Here is a 15847-nt window from a genome sequence, read left to right on the forward strand (position 1 = left end):
AGATCCAACCACCCCAGCCAGCTCCAACCACCTGCAACGCCCCAGCAGCCAGTTTGCTGAAAGCCCAGCCCTGCGGCAGGATCCATCCAGGCTGCCCCACTCCAGCAGGGACCTGCCCCAGGGAACGCTGCACCCAGGGGTGCATGGCAGCAGTGGGAATCGAACCAGGGAGTGCCGGATCTTCTACCATGAGGCTCTGCTGCCTGAGCGAAAAGACCCAGCGGCTAGCCACAGCTGGAGCCCGCTCAACCTCCAGCCACCACTAGAGGGGGACAGGGCACCACCAAGCAACACCTCGAATGGGCGTGGCTCACTGAACCAATTGCAGGATGGTTGCTGCAGCAACCAGACACCCTAGCTCCACCCCTTTCCTCAATGGAGATCAAAGGGGTGACTATTTCTCCTCCCTACTGCAATTTGGGGAGGGGGGTGTTGAAATTTTCCCTTTCCCCCGCCCCTGGCCAAACTGGACAATAAAAAAAATCAAGTTTCGCCCCCTTTACCAGTCCCACCCGTTTTTTTAAAAAACAAAAGGGAAGAAACTAAACCCTGTGAAAAACACCTGCCCAAAAAATCCTTCCGCAACGCAAGCCCGAGAACTTCATTTCCGATCGCCAAGTCCATCAGTCCTTATCGGAAGAACACGACCCACGGGTTTTGCCCCCCAAAGCGATATAGTCAGAGGCCCAGTTTCTCCAGGTTGGTGCGACCGAAAACGTTGCCGGTGGTAACAAGGGGTGCTGCACATGGCGGGGCAGGGGCGAACAGGCTGTGAGACGGCACTATTAACATGGCAATGTCTATTGCAAGCGTCCCACACCTTCAGCAGGCTGGGTAATGCTCGGACAACCCACACCACCCCGTGGCCAAGTGAGCGTAGCCTTTGCCATGATCAGGGGCCAAGCTGGCCTGCAGGAGCGGTGAAGAATAGGAGACATTCTTCCCGCCAGGCTGTCTTCCACTCCATTTGGGGTTATCATTAAAGATCCCAGGACATTTAAACCAAATCCCAATGACTGAGCCCCACCCACCCACATTCTGCCACATTGCCGTGTGCCACCGGGCCCCGCTACACCCCAGAGGCAGCTGCATTTCAGGGAGGGGTTTGCAAAAAGCACATTGACAGCTTGCTCCAGTGCCTTCAGGAGTCTGGGTTGTTCAAAGAACTCGGGTCCAGCTTTCGAAGAGTTCAGGACCCATCATGCAGGCATGGATTTTTATCAGGTGTATTGAACCAACACCTAGGCAACACACCCGGCCCCATGGTGCTGGACGGTGTATGTACACCGTGAAAAGAGATGATCCCTCCCTCAGACAGCCAGAAATTTAAGTGGACTTGGATGGTTAGTGCAACGTCAGATGGCTGATGTTTTTTGTTCATAGCTTATTTTTTCTCCCCCCAACAAAAAACAGCTAGTGTGTCAACACAACAAACGTCCATTTCCGACAGCACTTTGCAGGTGTGTTGTTGAAACCAAACCCAAAAACTGCCAGTGGTTGGGGGCTAAGACTTTTCAGTAAAAAAAAAAACAAAACACAAAACCAAACCCCTACATTAAAAAAAAAATAGTTCCTTCTCCACGCCCCCAAGAAAAATGAAAAATAAACTTTTTCCCTCACTCAGAAAGGAGAAAAAGCCAAATTCCCAGAGCAGCATTGGAAAAATTCCAGCCTGGGACATAAAATATAAATCTTGACGCTATTTCTTTGCGTGTGTGTCTGTAAACAAGTCCTTTATTAGTGGAAAACTTTGGAAGAGAAAAGCAGCTCAGAGAAAATGATTCATTATTTCTATTGCAATAGCATTTGGGAGCCCCTGTCATGGCCTATTACCCTTTTGTGCAAGGCACTGCACAGACACACAAGAGCGATTTATTTCCCCTCGCAGAAAACCATTTGAAGATTAATTTCATTCACAGGTTTCTTCCCATTTGATCAGTACAAAATTGAAATAAAAAGCAGGGCTAAGGGCCCATGGAATGTGCGTCTCGATCTCTGCCAGCCGAGATTCCGCAAGGAAGGGGCGGGCAGCCAGAGCGGAGCGCCCTGTATAGCCACTAGTAAATCCTGCAGAGGTTCTGATAAGCGGCAGCATAGCCTAGTCAACCAGGAGTGGGAAACCTGGGTTCTATTCCCTGGCCCTGCCACTGGCCAGCTGGGTGACCTTGGGCATGTCACTTGCCCTCCCCATATTTTATCTGTTTCAGCTAAGCTCTTGTCTAGATGCAGTGCCATGAGCTCCCACTCAGCTGCTGCTGCTGCCTCCAGAGAGCTAACAACAATGATCTCCCAGCAGAGGGGCGTGTTTCCGAAGGGAAATGGGGATCCGTCTCCCACAGCGCCCTTTGAAAGGGGTAGGTGTGAATGAGGCCTGGGGACCTCGTCACAAGGATGAATTTCAGCCCCAGCCGGTTTGACGTCACATGTTAGCAGCTTTTCAGCTGGCTCTGAGATTTCATTTTAATTTAAAAAAAAAATAAAGAGATCTAGTTTACCTCGCTGCTCCGGAGTAGCAGACTCCACGCCCCTCCCACAGCTGGGGAGAAAATCCAGACGTCCTGACTTTCAGCCCCCCTGCTTTAACCCACGAGACCCCCCGCCCCTCCCAGAGCTGGGAATAGAATCCAGGAGTCCTGACTCTCAGCCCTCCCTGCTCTAACCACTAGATTCCACTCCCCTCCCAGAGCCAGCGAGAGAACCCAGGGAAAAGCACTGCTGAGTCACCAAGTCGGTTGCCCCTATGACATCAACTTCCAGCTGGTGCCAGGCATGGGATATAGGATTAGAGACCCCAATCAGACCCCGGTGAGGGGCAAGGACCTCCCAGCCCCTCGCCCAATCAAATACTTGCAGCCCACCCAGCGGGCGGGGCCCCCGAAGACAACCCCGCCACCCCCACCCCGCACCCCCCTTCCCACGGGCAGGGCCCTGGCCTACAGGCTGCTGAGATGCAGCGCCAGGCACAGCAGGTTGAAGGCGCTGCAGGTGAGGCAGACGAGGTTGCAGAAGGACGACAGGCCATGGTGCTTGAAGAAGATCTGCCGCGCGTCCCGGTACTTGGGGTCCCTCTCCCGCAGCTGCTGGTACGCCTCGCGCCGGGCCGCCAGCCCCACCTCCCCGCCGAGGCCATGCTCCCGCTCGATGGCGTGCATCCGGAACATGGCCGCGGTGGTGGCCCGGGAAAAGCCCAGGCCGTTAACGCTGGCTAAGAGGAGGCAGACGAAATAGAGCATGCCCTGCGGGGGGGAGGAGGAGGGAGGGAGGAGAGAAACAGTTGGGATGGCGGCGTGGGGCGCTGGGTGTCAGGACGCCTGGGTTCCCTCCCCAGCTCTGGGGGGAGAGCGGGGTACGGTGGACTGAAAGGATAGAAACCAGGCATCCCCCGCTGCTCTAATCACTAGACCCCACTCCCCTCCCAGAGTCAGGAAGGGGACCCAGGTGTCCTGAGACCCAGCCCCCTGCTGTGCAAACCCCCCTAGACCACACTCCTCTCCAAGAGGGGATAGATCCAAGGAATTCTGACACCCAAACCACACACCCCCTCTGCCCACTGGACCCCACTCGGCTCCCAGAAGCAGGGACAGAACCCAGGCATCCTGCACGTCCGCCGCTTTCCCATTCTCAGGGCAGGAAGGGGCGGGAGCCGCCTGCGAGGATACCTGCAGGGTCTCCCAGGTGCTCAGCAGCTCTCGAGGGTGGTAGCAGGCGAAGATGCAGAGGTTGAGGAAGGCGCAGACCACCAGGGCAGAGAAGTAGAAGGGGAAAAGTTTGCTCTGGACCAGGCCGAAGGTGTGTCGGCTCACATTCCGGATCAGCACGAACCCTGAGCCAGAGAGAGAGGAGGAAATCAAGGCACACAGAGGGCGTTAGGGCAACGGGGCTGGGAGCCAGGACTCCTGGGTTCTCTGCCCGGCTGTGGGAAGGGGAGGGGAGTCTAGTGGTTAGAGCAGCAGGGAGCTAGGAGCCAGGACTCCTGGATTCTATTCCCAGGGACCCAGGCAGCACATCTCACCTGAGATGAAGGTGACCCATATCTGCATCCCCCAGGCCAGAGAGAGGATGAAGAGCTGGGCGACTTTGGCCAGGCTGCTCGGATCCCCTTCCATTGGCATCTCTGCTGCGCTTCCACACCTGGAAGCAGAGGGGGGCAAAACCCACAGTGAGCTCTGGGATCAGGGGCAGCTGCCTCCGGCGCTCTCTGGGTCACTGCGGAGTGGCGAGTCCACGCATAAGTGCAGTCTCAAAGGCAGGCCCTGGGCTGAGATCCAGGCCCCTGAGGCTATTCTGCGCTGAGATCAGGGCCCCGCTGAGCCGGGCGCTGCAGAGACACACAGCCAGAGACAGCCCCTAGCCCTAACAGCTCAGTCTAAACAGACAAATAATAAAACAATCCCTGGCTCTTCCCACCCATAGATCTCAAAACACTTCACAAAGGAGGTCATTTTCCAGCTGGGGAAACTGAGGCACAGAGCAGGGACGCGACTCACCAAGTTCCCAGCCCTGCCGCCAGCCTGCTGGGCGAACAGAACTTGGCTTCCCCAAATCCCAGGGCCGGGCTCTAGCTGCTAGACCACGCTGCCCTCCCAGCAGGGTCATCATACCTCAATTGGAAAGATGGGGAAACTGAGGCACGGTGCGAGACAGTGACTTACCAGACCGACCCGAGAGGGGGGTGAAGGTGGCCGAGCAGCTGCTGCACCGAAGTCGCTGGCACCAGGGCCTAGAACAGCTGGGACCTGCCCCGGGACTGGAAAGTGGTTGGAGGAGATAAGGGGGGGCGGGGTGGGGAGGGCTGTGGGGGGATGGGCAGAAGCCTGATGCAAGGTCACGTCTTCCACAGCCAGTGGCCCAGATGGAGAAACGCTGCCCCCCGCCCCCGCCTGATAATCATCGGGGGGGGGGGGGGAGCACCAGACACACCTGGGCCCCGTCACGGGGAGTGTGGGGCGGTCAGGACGCCTGGGTTCTATGCCTGCGTCCGCCCCGGACTCTAGGGCGAAGGTTCCGCGTCGAGCCAGCCACGCAGCTGGGAAGGGAACCCAGGAGTCCTGCTTCCTCCCCGCCCCCCCGAGCTGGGCGCAGCGCCCGGGAGACGCGGTCGAGCCCCGGAAGGTTCGCAGCCGTGCACAGGGTCCAGGGATGGGGAGGCAAAGCCAGGGACCACCCGGGAGCCCCCCGGTGCCCTTCTCTCTGTACCCCTCCCCCCACACCCCTCTGCTCCCCCCACCTCCCCCTGTTTCTCCTTCAATCCCCCCTCCCCTCCACGGCCCGGTCCCGAGATGGGGGCGCGGCGCTGTACCTCCTTTTCCCGCAAGCGGCCGGGCACGGGTCGGGCTCAGGTCAGCAGCGTAACCTGGCGGTGCGGCTTAGGAAACCACATGGGCGCCCTGGCCACGCCCCCTTCCCTCGAGGCCCCACCCCTTTCCTGGCTCCTGCCCAATCACGTCCCAAGAGGCGCTCCGGCCAATAGGGGCTGAGGGGGGGAGAGAATGACGTCATGCAAGGGAGGGGTGGGGGCTGGCAAGCCACGCCCCTTGGCCTTTGTGATTGTTTTTGTTACACGCAGGGGTGGGGGCCTGGATGGGTCACCCCTCCCCCCCCCAGCTTTGGGGCCACCACGTGGGCCCCTGGGTAGTGGGGCAGAGACCCGGGGGTGATGGATGCACTCAAGGGGCAGGTCCTGACCAGCAAGGTAGTGGGGCCAGCAGGGCTGAGCCCTGACCCAGCTCATCACCCCAGCCCCTAGAGAGCGCAGCCCCCGCAAAGACCCATGGGGCCACCCACCCCTGCCCCGGTGCGGGGTGAACCGGGATCGCTGCACTGGGGCCCACCCCCTGGCCTCAGAGCAAACCAGGGCCCGTGTGCCACGGTATCTCGTCTCTGACAGGGCCTGGTGTCAGCCGTGCGCTGCCAGTGCCCCTCTTTCCTGACCCACAGCCCCCTGCTATCCCAGCCATCGCCCCACAACCCCCCCAGCTCTGCCAGTGCCCCGCTTTCTCGCCTCCTGCTACTCCACGCTCGGCCCTTTGCAGGTGATCCAGCTGCCCTGTGTACGCAGACGTGTGGGTTACGCAATGCACAGGTCGCCGCAAGAGGCAGGTTGCAATGCAGCCTTCCCTTTCTGTTGCCAAACCGAGCAGATACCCCCCCCCAGCTTTCCTAGGGGAAGGGGGGCTGCCGGGGTTATGTGGGGGGCTGAATTCTCTGCCTTCGTTTCCAGGAGACCACTCTGATCACGGTCTGCAAGGAGGAGAAGAGTAGGGGGAATACACCCAGCTGCTACGTATCCAGAGCCAGCAGCGACGCAGGGCTGGTGCGTGACTCCACGCCGCTGGGGGCGGAATCGAATCCTGGTCCCGCTGCTAGAAAGCACGGCGCCCCCATCGTGCCGGCCAGCGGCTTGCATTGGCAGCGTTGGGGACTCTGAGTCTGCCGGGGTCCCCGTCACCCCCTCTCTTGTTGGGGGGCTGAGACAGAGGGGGACGGCTCTAAACCCGCTTCTTCACATCTCTGGTGACATCAAGGGCAGCCTCGAGGCTGCTCCAACTCGTGCCCTGCCCTGGGAAGCAGGGAAACGGCCAAGCTCTGGGCATGCCCCCAATCCACCCCCCTATGCTGCTTCCCACCAGCTGGGAGCCCCCCTGCCCAGAGGGATAGTCCAGGGAGGGGGGGCTTTTTCCACCCCCTCTGGTCTCCGAGAGCACCTATAAAAGGGTTTGTGCATTGGTGACAATGGGGTCCCTGTCTGTCCCCAAGGGACGCAGGATTCACCCTCCCCGCCCCAGAGCCACTCCCAGCCTCCATCACCATGGGCGGATTCAATTACTCAGACCCCGAGGGAATCCCACCCCCCCCAGTGCTCCCAGGGGCTAATGGGGAGAGCAGTGCAGTGGGTGGAGGCTAACAGCCCCCTCTGATCCCCTCCCTGCAGAGCCAGCGGGAGACGGAGACCTTCGAGACAAATGGTGAGACAAATGGGGGGGGGGGCAGACCTGCCTGATCCTTTGTGGGGATGGGGGGGGGGGCACTAGACCTGGGGGGCAGCGAGTGGGCGTGGGGATGGGGAAGGAATCCAGATCCCTGGCCCTGATTCGGGGTGGCAGGGACAGCAGGGATGGGCCCCATTAGGGGGCAGATCAGCTGGCTTTGGGCTGGTCCCCGCTGGGGTCAGGCTGAGTGGCAGCGTCCCAGGCCAGGTGGAGGGGAAGGCAGACTATGGGATTGAGGGGACCTTGTCCAGACATCGGTGTTAGGGAAAGCAGCCTCAGGGCTGCTCTAACTTGTGCTCTGTACCCTGGGGAGCAGGGAATGGTCACAGCGCAGTGCGCCCCGGCTACACCCCCATCCACCCCCTATGCCAGCGCAGAGATGCAGGCTATGCACATTTTTAAGCCCTTCTTCGGGCTCCATTGCCTGCCGGCTCCAGCTCCCCGCTCACCCCCAGCCGCCTTCGCTCCTGTGGCAGGGACGATCCAGGCAAGGCTCCCGGATTCCCAGAAGATCCTGAAAAACGAGCTGGAGATCATCAAAAGCCAACTCCACGCCCAGGCAAAGGTAACCGCAGCATGGGGGTGGGGGGGATTTGTTACGTGCATTACGGTAGCGCCTCGGGTTCCCCACCGAGATTGGGCCGGGCACTGCACAGGGCCCCCATTGGGCCGCGGGCTGTGCAGATACCTACCGAGAGCCCGCCCCTGCGCCAGCTTGCAATCTAAACGCACAGAAGGTGAGGAGGGAAACTGAGGCCCGTAGCAACGAAGTGACTTGCCCAAGGCCACCCAGCAAGTTCAGTCCAGGGCTGGGATTAGAACCCAGGTGTCCGGATGCCCGGCCTCGTGCCCCATGCGCTAGGCCCTGTCAGTCTCCAATCAGAGGCCCTGGGAATTAACCAAGCTGGGTGGCAGGGTCCGTTAACCCCGTCTATTGCGTATCTCTGTGCCAGGCCTTCGAAGCCCTGAGCCACTCGCTCTCCATGCTGGAGCAGGAGAGCAGCCTGCAGCAGCGGAAGATCCAGCAGCTGGAAGGTGCGAGTTCAGTCCCTGTCGGAGCCGGCTCTGCCCCAGCTGAGGGCTCTGCAGACCAGGGGATTATCTCCTGTCCTTGTTTGGATTATGCAGGCCCTCCCCCCCCCCATTGGGCCAGACGCCCCCTCCCGTCTGAGATCGCGCCCTGCATAGTCACGGAGCGAGAGACAGGCCCTGCACTAAAGGTTTTGCCATCTAGAGGGACAAGGGAAAGATCATTATCCCCGTTGTAGAAACGGAGAAACAGAGGCACAGGGTGGGGCAGTGACTCACCCAAGGACACACACGGAGTCAGTGGCAGAGCTGGGAGTTGAATCTGGATCCCCTGAGTCCCAGCACAGGGCCTGAACCTCCAGCCCAGCCAGTATCATTTCCCAGGAGGCTTGGGATTGTCAAAGGCACCCAGGGCCACTAGGCTCCTAATTCCCCTTTTAAAACCTCCCCCTAGAACATTTTCAGTAAATTCTTCCCAAATAGCCCCTCCCTTCTCTCTGGCTCCTCCCCAACTAGCCCCTCCCCCATCAATAGCCCCTCCCTCCTCCTCTATAGCTCCTCCCCCATCAGTAGGTCCAAATCCTCCCCCACCAAACCATGTGGTAATGTTATAGTGTGGTTTAAAGCGCCCCCCCGCTGCCTGCCCCCTGCTCTCCCCAGAGGAGATGAGCCGAGCCTGCAGCCCGGCCCAGGGAGAGATGTTCGAGCGGCTGGTGGACAGGAAGATCCAGGAGGTCTGGGTCGCCATGGCCAAGGAGGTGGAAGGGCTGCAGGAGGCTCTGCTGGAGCGCCCTGACCACCGCATGATCCAGAGGGGGGACTCGCTGGAGAACCTGTCCCTGGAGATCCTGGAGAGGTTAGACTGGGGCTGGGGGGCTGGTTCCAAGGCAAGGGGGGCTCCCCAGTCTGCTGACCCCGGGGAAGGATCCTGCCAGCCCGGTGTCTTAGCCCAGCTGCAGTAAAGGAGAGAGCGGATATTGCCCCAGGGCTCCGGCTTCCTCTGCTAACCCTGATGGTGTTGAGTGGGCAAGCGGGACCTCCATTGTGCCAGGTGCTGCACACCTCCCCCACCCCAACCGAGTTCAGGGCCCTGCAGTCATAGAGCAAGAGACTGGCTCTGCACTGAAGTCTTTACCCCCAGAGAAAGGGAAGATCATGGTCTCCTCTGGCGGGATGGGGGAAACTGAGGCACAGGCAGGGGCAGTGACTCACCCAAGATCACGCAGGGAGTCAGTAGGCAAGAGCTGGGAGTTGAGCCTGGATCCCCTGAGTCCCAGCCTGGGGCCTGAACCACCAGCACCGGCCCCCACCCCCAGCCGCCCCATTCACCCGTCGCCCACCCATACATGAGAGAGGAGTGCTGCTCGCACGACAACAACCCCCGTTGGGCCAGGCGGGGCGCAGACGCCTGGTGAGAGACAGTCATTGCCCCAAAACTAACCAGATGAAGGGTGGGAGGAGAAACTGAGGCACAGATGGGCCCCTTTTCGATGGCTCTTCCCCAGGTAGCCCCTCCCTCCTCAGTAGCTCCTCTCCCCACTGGTTGACTGCCCTGGGCCCAGGCTGTCACTCCCGGGGTAGCCGGAGCACGTGCTGGTGGGATCCTCCTACTCTGGGGATTTCCCCAGCCCCTCCTGGGTGATGGCGCCGGAGCCTCTGGCTTTCAGTTGATGTTTGTCTTCTTTTAGCAAGAAATTCCTCTGGGAGGAGCTGGAGTCAGTGCAAGGTGAGATGAGGAGGATCCATCAGAAATTGAGTAGGTACCCGGCAGAGGAGCTCTTTCTTTGCCCCCAGCTGTCTACGGGTTAAAATTCCCCTGGGTGGGTGCCTGGCACAATACACCCTCGAGAGCGCCCTCCGTCTCCCAGCTGGGTCAGCGTCAGTCTGTTTGTCTGGAGGGGAAACCGAGGCACGGAAAGCAGGGAAGGGAATGGCACAAAGTTCAGACCATGAGCCTGTGGTAGAGCTGGGAAGAGAACCCAGGAGTCCTGGCTCCCAGTCTAATCCGCCCCCCCCCCCCCCCCCCCCCCCCCCCATTACACCACACCATACCACACCACACTCTCTCAGGGAATCAGAGATCTGCCTCCCAGGCCCAGTGCCTTAACCACAGGGTCCCCCGTGCGCTCTGCCTTGTAGCCCTGCTGGGAGGCAGGTCTGTGTCATCAGCCCCATTTTCCTGGTGGGGAAACTGAGGCACAGTCCACTCCATCAGATGCGCCATTTTGGGAGTTTGGTTAACAGTGAGGCCTGTTCTGGGAGGGTCTGGGTGGGGTGTAGGGAACCCTGAACTGGGGGCTCTGGTGTTTCTCTTCCACAGAGGATCAGGAGGACGATATAACCAAGAACCTGGTCAGCATAAAGAAAATGCAGGAGAATCAAGTGAAATGCAGAAAGGTGAGGTGTGGGGGCGGGGGAGGAAGAGGGAAAGGGGCGGGGCTACAAGATGCTCCTCCCCCTTTGCCCTCCGTTCACAAATCAGGCACTTTGCATCCTGTAATTTTCTCCCCCACCATCGCCCAGGCTGCCAGGAGCCTCCAGCACAGCATCCCCTCCCCCCACACTGGGGCTACTGGCGAGGGGCCTCCCAGGCCGAGTAGCAGCTCTCTCTGCCTGAACGGCTTGCTCCGTTACTTAACCCGCCTGCAGTCCAATCGCACGTCTGCTGGAACGGCCCCTTCCTCTCCCCCCAGATCCTGTCGCAGCTGAAGGTCAAGGGGCCGGGCGCAGAGGGTGCCCCGGAGTCCGTGGGTGGAGGCAGAGATGGCAGGCTGGTCACAGAGGAGCTGAATGATATATGGTAAGGATGGGCGGGCCGGTGCTCGCTGCTTGGGGAACAGGCCAACCAGTTCCCGGTCCCCCAGCCCCTCTCCACACTGAGCTATGCTGGAGCCCCCTCCCCCACTCTATGCCCCCCCCCCCCCGGGCTTTCAGTGCAGCCATTGGAGGGCAGCACTGACTGCCCGGGGAGAGCGCCCCCCACTGAGCCTCCACCCCCACTCCCTGCAGCACGGCGCCCCCAGCGCTCTCTGCATCACCCTCGTTTGCCCAGCGCCGCCTGTCGCTTCCACGTCTCGCTTCCCCCCCGCACCTGCCAGCAAAACACGGATGTGCCACCTCCCTGCCTGCGTCCGGATTTGAGCCCAGGGCCCTGTGGGGCTAGAAGCCAGAGCTAACGGAGCGGCTTCGTGAGCAGGCGGCAGCAGTAGGTCGTTATCTTCTTACACGCACCGGTCACTAGAGGGCGCTGAAGAGAAGCCCAGGCTGGTCTTGGCGCAGGGCTCCCTCCGTCACCAGGGGATCCTCAGCCCTGCAGATTGTCCGCCCCATCACATCCACCTAGTGTGGGGGGATCTGTCAATGGGGTCTCTCCCCGCAGGTCGGCCGTCAACACCCTGCGCAACTCCATGGCCAACTGCAGCCTCCAGAACAACGCCCAGGCGGCGGTGAGGGTCACAGGTGAGCAAGCGGGGGGCCCTAGAACAGGGCTGGGTGTGAGGTGTGTGGAGGGGCAAGGGGGTGAAGGGGGCTGGTGTGAAATGGGGGAAGGCCGGGAGGATGGGGTGAGTGTGAGATGTGGAGGGCTGGGGGTGTCGGTGGGTGATGGGAGGTTTTGGGGGGGGTGGATGTATGGGGGACTGGGGTAAATCCGCTGGAGATGCGTGGGGTCAGTACACACCAGCTGGGAATCCCTCTGTGTCAAAGCTTCCTTGGGCAGCGCCCCCCCAGATCTCCCTCCACCCCCTGCTGAGCAGCCCCCGCCCTTCTTGCCCTGCCAGGCCGGAGGAGCCGCCGGCACCGCGTGTCCATCTCGGCCAGCCCGCCGGCCCCCGCCGCAGAGCCGGCCCTGTGCCTGTGCCAGGAGGAAAGCAGCTCGGACCGCAGCTCCTGCGAGGGCCCCTGCCCCTAGGGGGGCCATGCCGGTGAGACCCCCACTCCCACCCCACTGCATGGCCTGGGCTCTGCTGGGACCAGCCAGGGCAAAACCCCCGTGGAAACGCGCCTGCCCTAGAACTAAAAGTGACTTGTGCCTGAAACCCCCTGGGGGACGAGGCCTGGGGCAAGCACGGCCATGGCTGAGAACCCAGGCGTCCGGCCGCCCCATTCCAATCTCTGCAGCCCCTCTTCTGCCATGGGGGGAAGGCTGAGAACCCAGGCGTTCGGCCACCCCATTCCAAGACGGGTGCCCCCTCCTCTGGGTCTCTGCAGCTGAGACTGTTGTGCTGGGACGGTTAAAGGGCCGGCGCGCTAATCTGCCCTCCTTTCTCTTCCCCAGGCTGAGAGCAGAGACCGTCTGGGACCTCGGTGCCGGGGGGCTGGACCTATAGATGAGACAGAATTAAACTGAGCTGCTTGAGAGCGATTGGGCCTGGGGGCCTTCCGGGGTGCCCGGCTCCTTGGGGCCGGGTCTGGGGAGTTCAGGGGAGAGTTGCCTGGCCAGAGGATCCCCTGTCCCTGACAGGCAGTGATCACAGCCTCCGCCCGGCCTGTTGTAATGTGTGCGCGCCTCCCTACGTGATGCCCTGCAGTCCATGGAGGTGGAGCGCCTTCCTCTTCTCTCACAGCACTGGGGAGGGAACCCAGGAGTCCGGGCTCCCATCCCCCTGCTCTGAGCACTAGACCCCGCTCCCTTCAGGAAGCTGGCACTAGAACACATGAGTCCTAGATTCTGGCTCTCCCTGCTCTGTTCAGACCCTGCCCTCCCCGAGCCAGGGAGAGGACCCAGGCGTCCTGGCCAGGTAGTTTGTTCTGTTGCCCAGCCCCCATGGCGCTCATTGCGGCCACTAGGGGTCAGCACTGTGCCAGGGGACAGCGCCCCCTACTGAGCCCCCAGCACACTGCACAGCACAGCGCCCCCTAGTGTGCACCGACGGCCAGGTTTCTTGCACTCTCTAAGCCACCTTCGCAGACAGGGACACCCTTCTGCAGTGAATCGATCTAAGTTTACAGCCAGAAAGGACCATCAGATCATCTAGTCTGACCTCCTGTGGAGTGGGACGGACACCCTGTGAAGGGGGGGCTGGGAGGATGTGGGGGGGGGCACTGAGATGCAGGGTGGGGGCAGCTGGCGCGGGATCAAGTCACCAATTAACCTTCTCTTGGCTAAGCCATAGAGCTGGAGCGTCTTGAGTCTCTCCAAAGGAGCCTTTTCCAGTGGGCGGCTCGTTCTGGTAGCTCCTCTCTGAAGCCCTCTCTGCTGGTCCAACGGCCTTTTTGGATGCACGCACCCCAGAACTGGACACAGCATCCCAGGAACTGTCTCACCTCAGTGGTGCATTTTGGGCCCAACTGCTTCCAAGCCCCAGACAACAACATTTCCAACCCGGAGCGAGACATCTTTGTATTTTCCATCTACATTGGACTGCTTCAGCCCCAGTGGGTTGCCTCTTCCCAGCCCCGCCTGCAGACAGATTTCACCATGCCACATTGCAATCCTCTGGGCTGTTCCCTGGTTATTTGGCAGTGATCTCTCATTTGCCCAGTCCTCAGTTTCCTCCCCGTGTTCTACGATGACTTCCCTCCCATCAGCCCCCATGAATTATTGACTGGGCTCAACCTTCTGAAAATATCCTACGATCCTTGTTACGTTTCTGACATTTGAGATGTTATTGCTGCTTCGCTGACGCATTTTCTGCTCTACTAAATCCTGGTTGGGGCTTTTCCCTCTTGGGTTGGGTTTGTTTTCACACCTTCCTTTTGCAAAGCATTCCTCGATCCGCATCTGCACCACAGCCATGGCGCTTCAGCTCGGCGGCCGGAGAGCCGGTGTGTAGACGCTTTCTACGTCGCCAGGAGGGGCCGTCAATGTCATGAAAGCAGCTTTCCGCGAGGCCATGGCTAGGTTGATGGAAGAATCCTCGAGCTGCATCCTCACTGGGAGTTAGGTTGACCATACTGGTGCTGAGCAGAGCATTTTTCACAGCCCTGAGTAACGTAGCTAAGTCGATCCAATTTTTTTTGAGGTGTAGACTAGGCCTAAGACTGGTCGTCCCTCCCTCATAACACAGGCCCTAGGATCCTTCCCACCCAGGCTCCCCTGCATCGAGCCCGTATCTGGTGGTTGAGCTAGCGTGGGCTATTTTAGAAAGACGTCCAGTCGCGACAAAGATGCCATGTGATGGGCCATCCACCCCGGCCCTCAAGAAATTCAGTCCTCTTCTCTTCAACTTCTTGGACCCAGTTTCCAGTTTGAACTTGTCTGGCTTCAGCTTCCGGCCATTGCATCTTGTTCTAGTCGTGCACCAACACTTGGCGGGGCTGGGGCGAAAGATGGCGATTGTTCTCACTCCCGGCGGTGTGAACTCAGCAACGCCCCGCCCCCCCCCAGCCCAGGTGCCCTGGTTCACCTAAGGAACACACCGTTCTGCACGGCCCAGGACTCTGCAGCCAGCTCTCAGCAGAGGCCACACACGATAGCGGCACAGGCCAGATGCCCGTCCGGGCCTGCCTAGGCAGGACCCTGGGCATGGATTCATAACTGTCCTGGCCACGTGCTGCCATTATGGGGCGCCTTGCACACCTGCGACCCACGCACGAACGTGCTCGTGATGGGACACGGGCACGGCAGCCCCTGCTTGTGCGAGATGCTGGGTATGCCCCAGCAGATAGAGTGGGTAGAGCAGGGGGACTGGGAGGCAGGACTCCTGGGTCCTAGTGGTCAGAGTGGGGGGCTGGGAGCCAGGACACCTGGGTTTTATTCCCAGCTCTGGCAGTGGAGTGGGGTCTAGTGGTTAGAGCAGGGCGTGTGGGAGCCAAGATTCCTGGGTTCTCTTCCCAGCCCTTCCTGGTGAGTGTCCGACAGACACCCTCACTCACTGAGTGCTGTTATTGCTGGCAGGGCTGGATCCTATGGCAGGGCGGGACCCTGGGTTTCCATGGCCCGCTGGATGAGATCTGGTGGGGCAGTCAGTCTGGCTGACACTCGTCCCCAGGTGTCCTTCCGTCTGTCTGGGGGGGAGGGGTGGTTATACACGTGTGACACCCCACATCCAGCCCAGGCTGGGCTCTGGGCAAGTGGCCAAGGCAAAATCGTCCCTACCTGAGCGAAGAGAGGGCGCGTGGCTGAGGTCAGCTTGCTTTGCCCCCGGTGCAGAACCCATCGTCCTGTTCTCTCTGTCCCGCTGGGCTCCTGGCTTCTGTTCCCATCACCACATCCTCCCCAGTCGCTCCATAAGCAGTGCCAGTTAGGGACTGGGATAGTGGGACTCCTGACTCTCACCCCCCACAACCACTAGACCCCCACTCCTCTGCCCCAGCTGGGGATAGAACCCAGGCATCTTGACTCCCAGCCGCCTTTGCGCTGACCACTATTCTGTTCTATTCAGCTCTGGGAGGGAAGTAGTGTCCAGTGGTCAGAGCAGCCGGGGAGGGGGTCAGGGTTCCTGGTTTCTATCCCTGGCTCTGCAAGGGAAGTGCGGCCTAGTGGTTGGGGGTGGTGGGGAATGGGGCCTGGGAGTCAGGACTCCTGGCTTCTAGCCCCCTCTGACTCTCTCAGGAACTGGGGGCAAAGTCCTCCTGTCTCTCCATTTCCCCATTCCTGAGAGGGCTGAACGCCCTGGGGGGGTGTAGTTGTGGGGGAGGAGAGCTGGGGGGGGGGGGTCTGATTTTAAGCTGCTCCGCCCCAGGTTATGATCGACCCTCCCCCCCCCCCACACACACTTTTTCAGACCTCCTTAAGCACGGGGGGGGGGGGGGGGAGGGAAGGGGAGAGCCAATGCAAATCCTGCTTGCAAAATAAAAATCCACAAGACATTCCACCTGCAAGGGGGAGACATGGGGGGGGGGCACAGCCTCCTGACGCCCCCCCCCCCGCGCCTGGACCCCTCCTC

The 15847-nt window shown here is 60.5% G+C and overlaps 2 protein-coding genes across 4 annotated transcripts; one reads left to right on the forward strand and one right to left on the reverse strand.

The window, feature by feature from the left end:
* Nucleotides 1-2892: 2892 nt before the first annotated feature.
* On the reverse strand, nucleotides 2893-5416 carry TMEM205 (transmembrane protein 205). Of its 3 annotated transcripts, XM_067560443.1 has the most exons (5): nucleotides 5300-5352; nucleotides 4653-4747; nucleotides 4013-4131; nucleotides 3660-3823; nucleotides 2894-3236 (listed from the first exon to the last, which is right to left on the reverse strand). In XM_067560443.1, exons 3-5 carry the CDS (start codon nucleotides 4110-4112, stop codon nucleotides 2934-2936), a joined length of 567 nt encoding a protein of 188 aa, XP_067416544.1. In that variant the 5' UTR covers nucleotides 4113-4131; nucleotides 4653-4747; nucleotides 5300-5352; the 3' UTR covers nucleotides 2894-2933. The 3 variants fall into 3 exon arrangements, with proteins under 3 accessions (XP_067416546.1, XP_067416544.1, XP_067416545.1); XM_067560445.1 differs by lacking the exons at nucleotides 4653-4747; nucleotides 5300-5352 and adding an exon at nucleotides 4488-4509 and having other exon boundaries at nucleotides 2893-3236; XM_067560444.1 differs by lacking the exon at nucleotides 4653-4747 and having other exon boundaries at nucleotides 5300-5416.
* Nucleotides 5417-5652: 236 nt separating this feature from the next.
* On the forward strand, nucleotides 5653-12917 carry CCDC159 (coiled-coil domain containing 159). The gene is made up of 12 exons (XM_067560360.1): nucleotides 5653-5692; nucleotides 6221-6313; nucleotides 6932-6965; nucleotides 7466-7554; nucleotides 7943-8024; nucleotides 8679-8874; nucleotides 9707-9774; nucleotides 10339-10415; nucleotides 10712-10818; nucleotides 11398-11477; nucleotides 11798-11941; nucleotides 12295-12917. The coding sequence occupies exons 1-11, from the start codon at nucleotides 5657-5659 to the stop codon at nucleotides 11926-11928; spliced, it is 993 nt and encodes a 330-aa protein (XP_067416461.1). The 5' UTR covers nucleotides 5653-5656; the 3' UTR covers nucleotides 11929-11941; nucleotides 12295-12917.
* Nucleotides 12918-15847: the final 2930 nt, after the last annotated feature.

Source organism: Emydura macquarii, unplaced genomic scaffold (genome assembly GCF_026122565.2).
Source record: "Emydura macquarii macquarii isolate MOO-44397 ecotype Brisbane River unplaced genomic scaffold, CSIRO-AGI_Emac_v2 contig_2292, whole genome shotgun sequence".
Classification (NCBI taxonomy): Eukaryota; Metazoa; Chordata; order Testudines; family Chelidae; genus Emydura; species Emydura macquarii.

Bases quoted from the DNA above. Each gene is read 5' to 3' on its own strand.
- TMEM205 (XM_067560445.1), bottom strand. From the start codon at position 4,112: ATGCCAATGGAAGGGGATCCGAGCAGCCTGGCCAAAGTCGCCCAGCTC. The intron at 3,824-4,012 runs GTGAGATGTGCT...TCTCTGGCTCAG, and splicing joins ATGGGTCACCTTCATCTCAG to GGTTCGTGCTGATCCGGAAT. The intron at 3,237-3,659 runs GTATCCTCGCAG...TCCCCCCCGCAG, and splicing joins GCACCTGGGAGACCCTGCAG to GGCATGCTCTATTTCGTCTG.
- CCDC159 (XM_067560360.1), top strand. From the start codon at position 5,657: ATGGATGCACTCAAGGGGCAGGTCCTGACCAGCAAG. The intron at 8,025-8,678 runs GTGCGAGTTCAG...TGCTCTCCCCAG, and splicing joins GAAGATCCAGCAGCTGGAAG to AGGAGATGAGCCGAGCCTGC. The intron at 10,819-11,397 runs GTAAGGATGGGC...CTCTCCCCGCAG, and splicing joins GAGGAGCTGAATGATATATG to GTCGGCCGTCAACACCCTGC.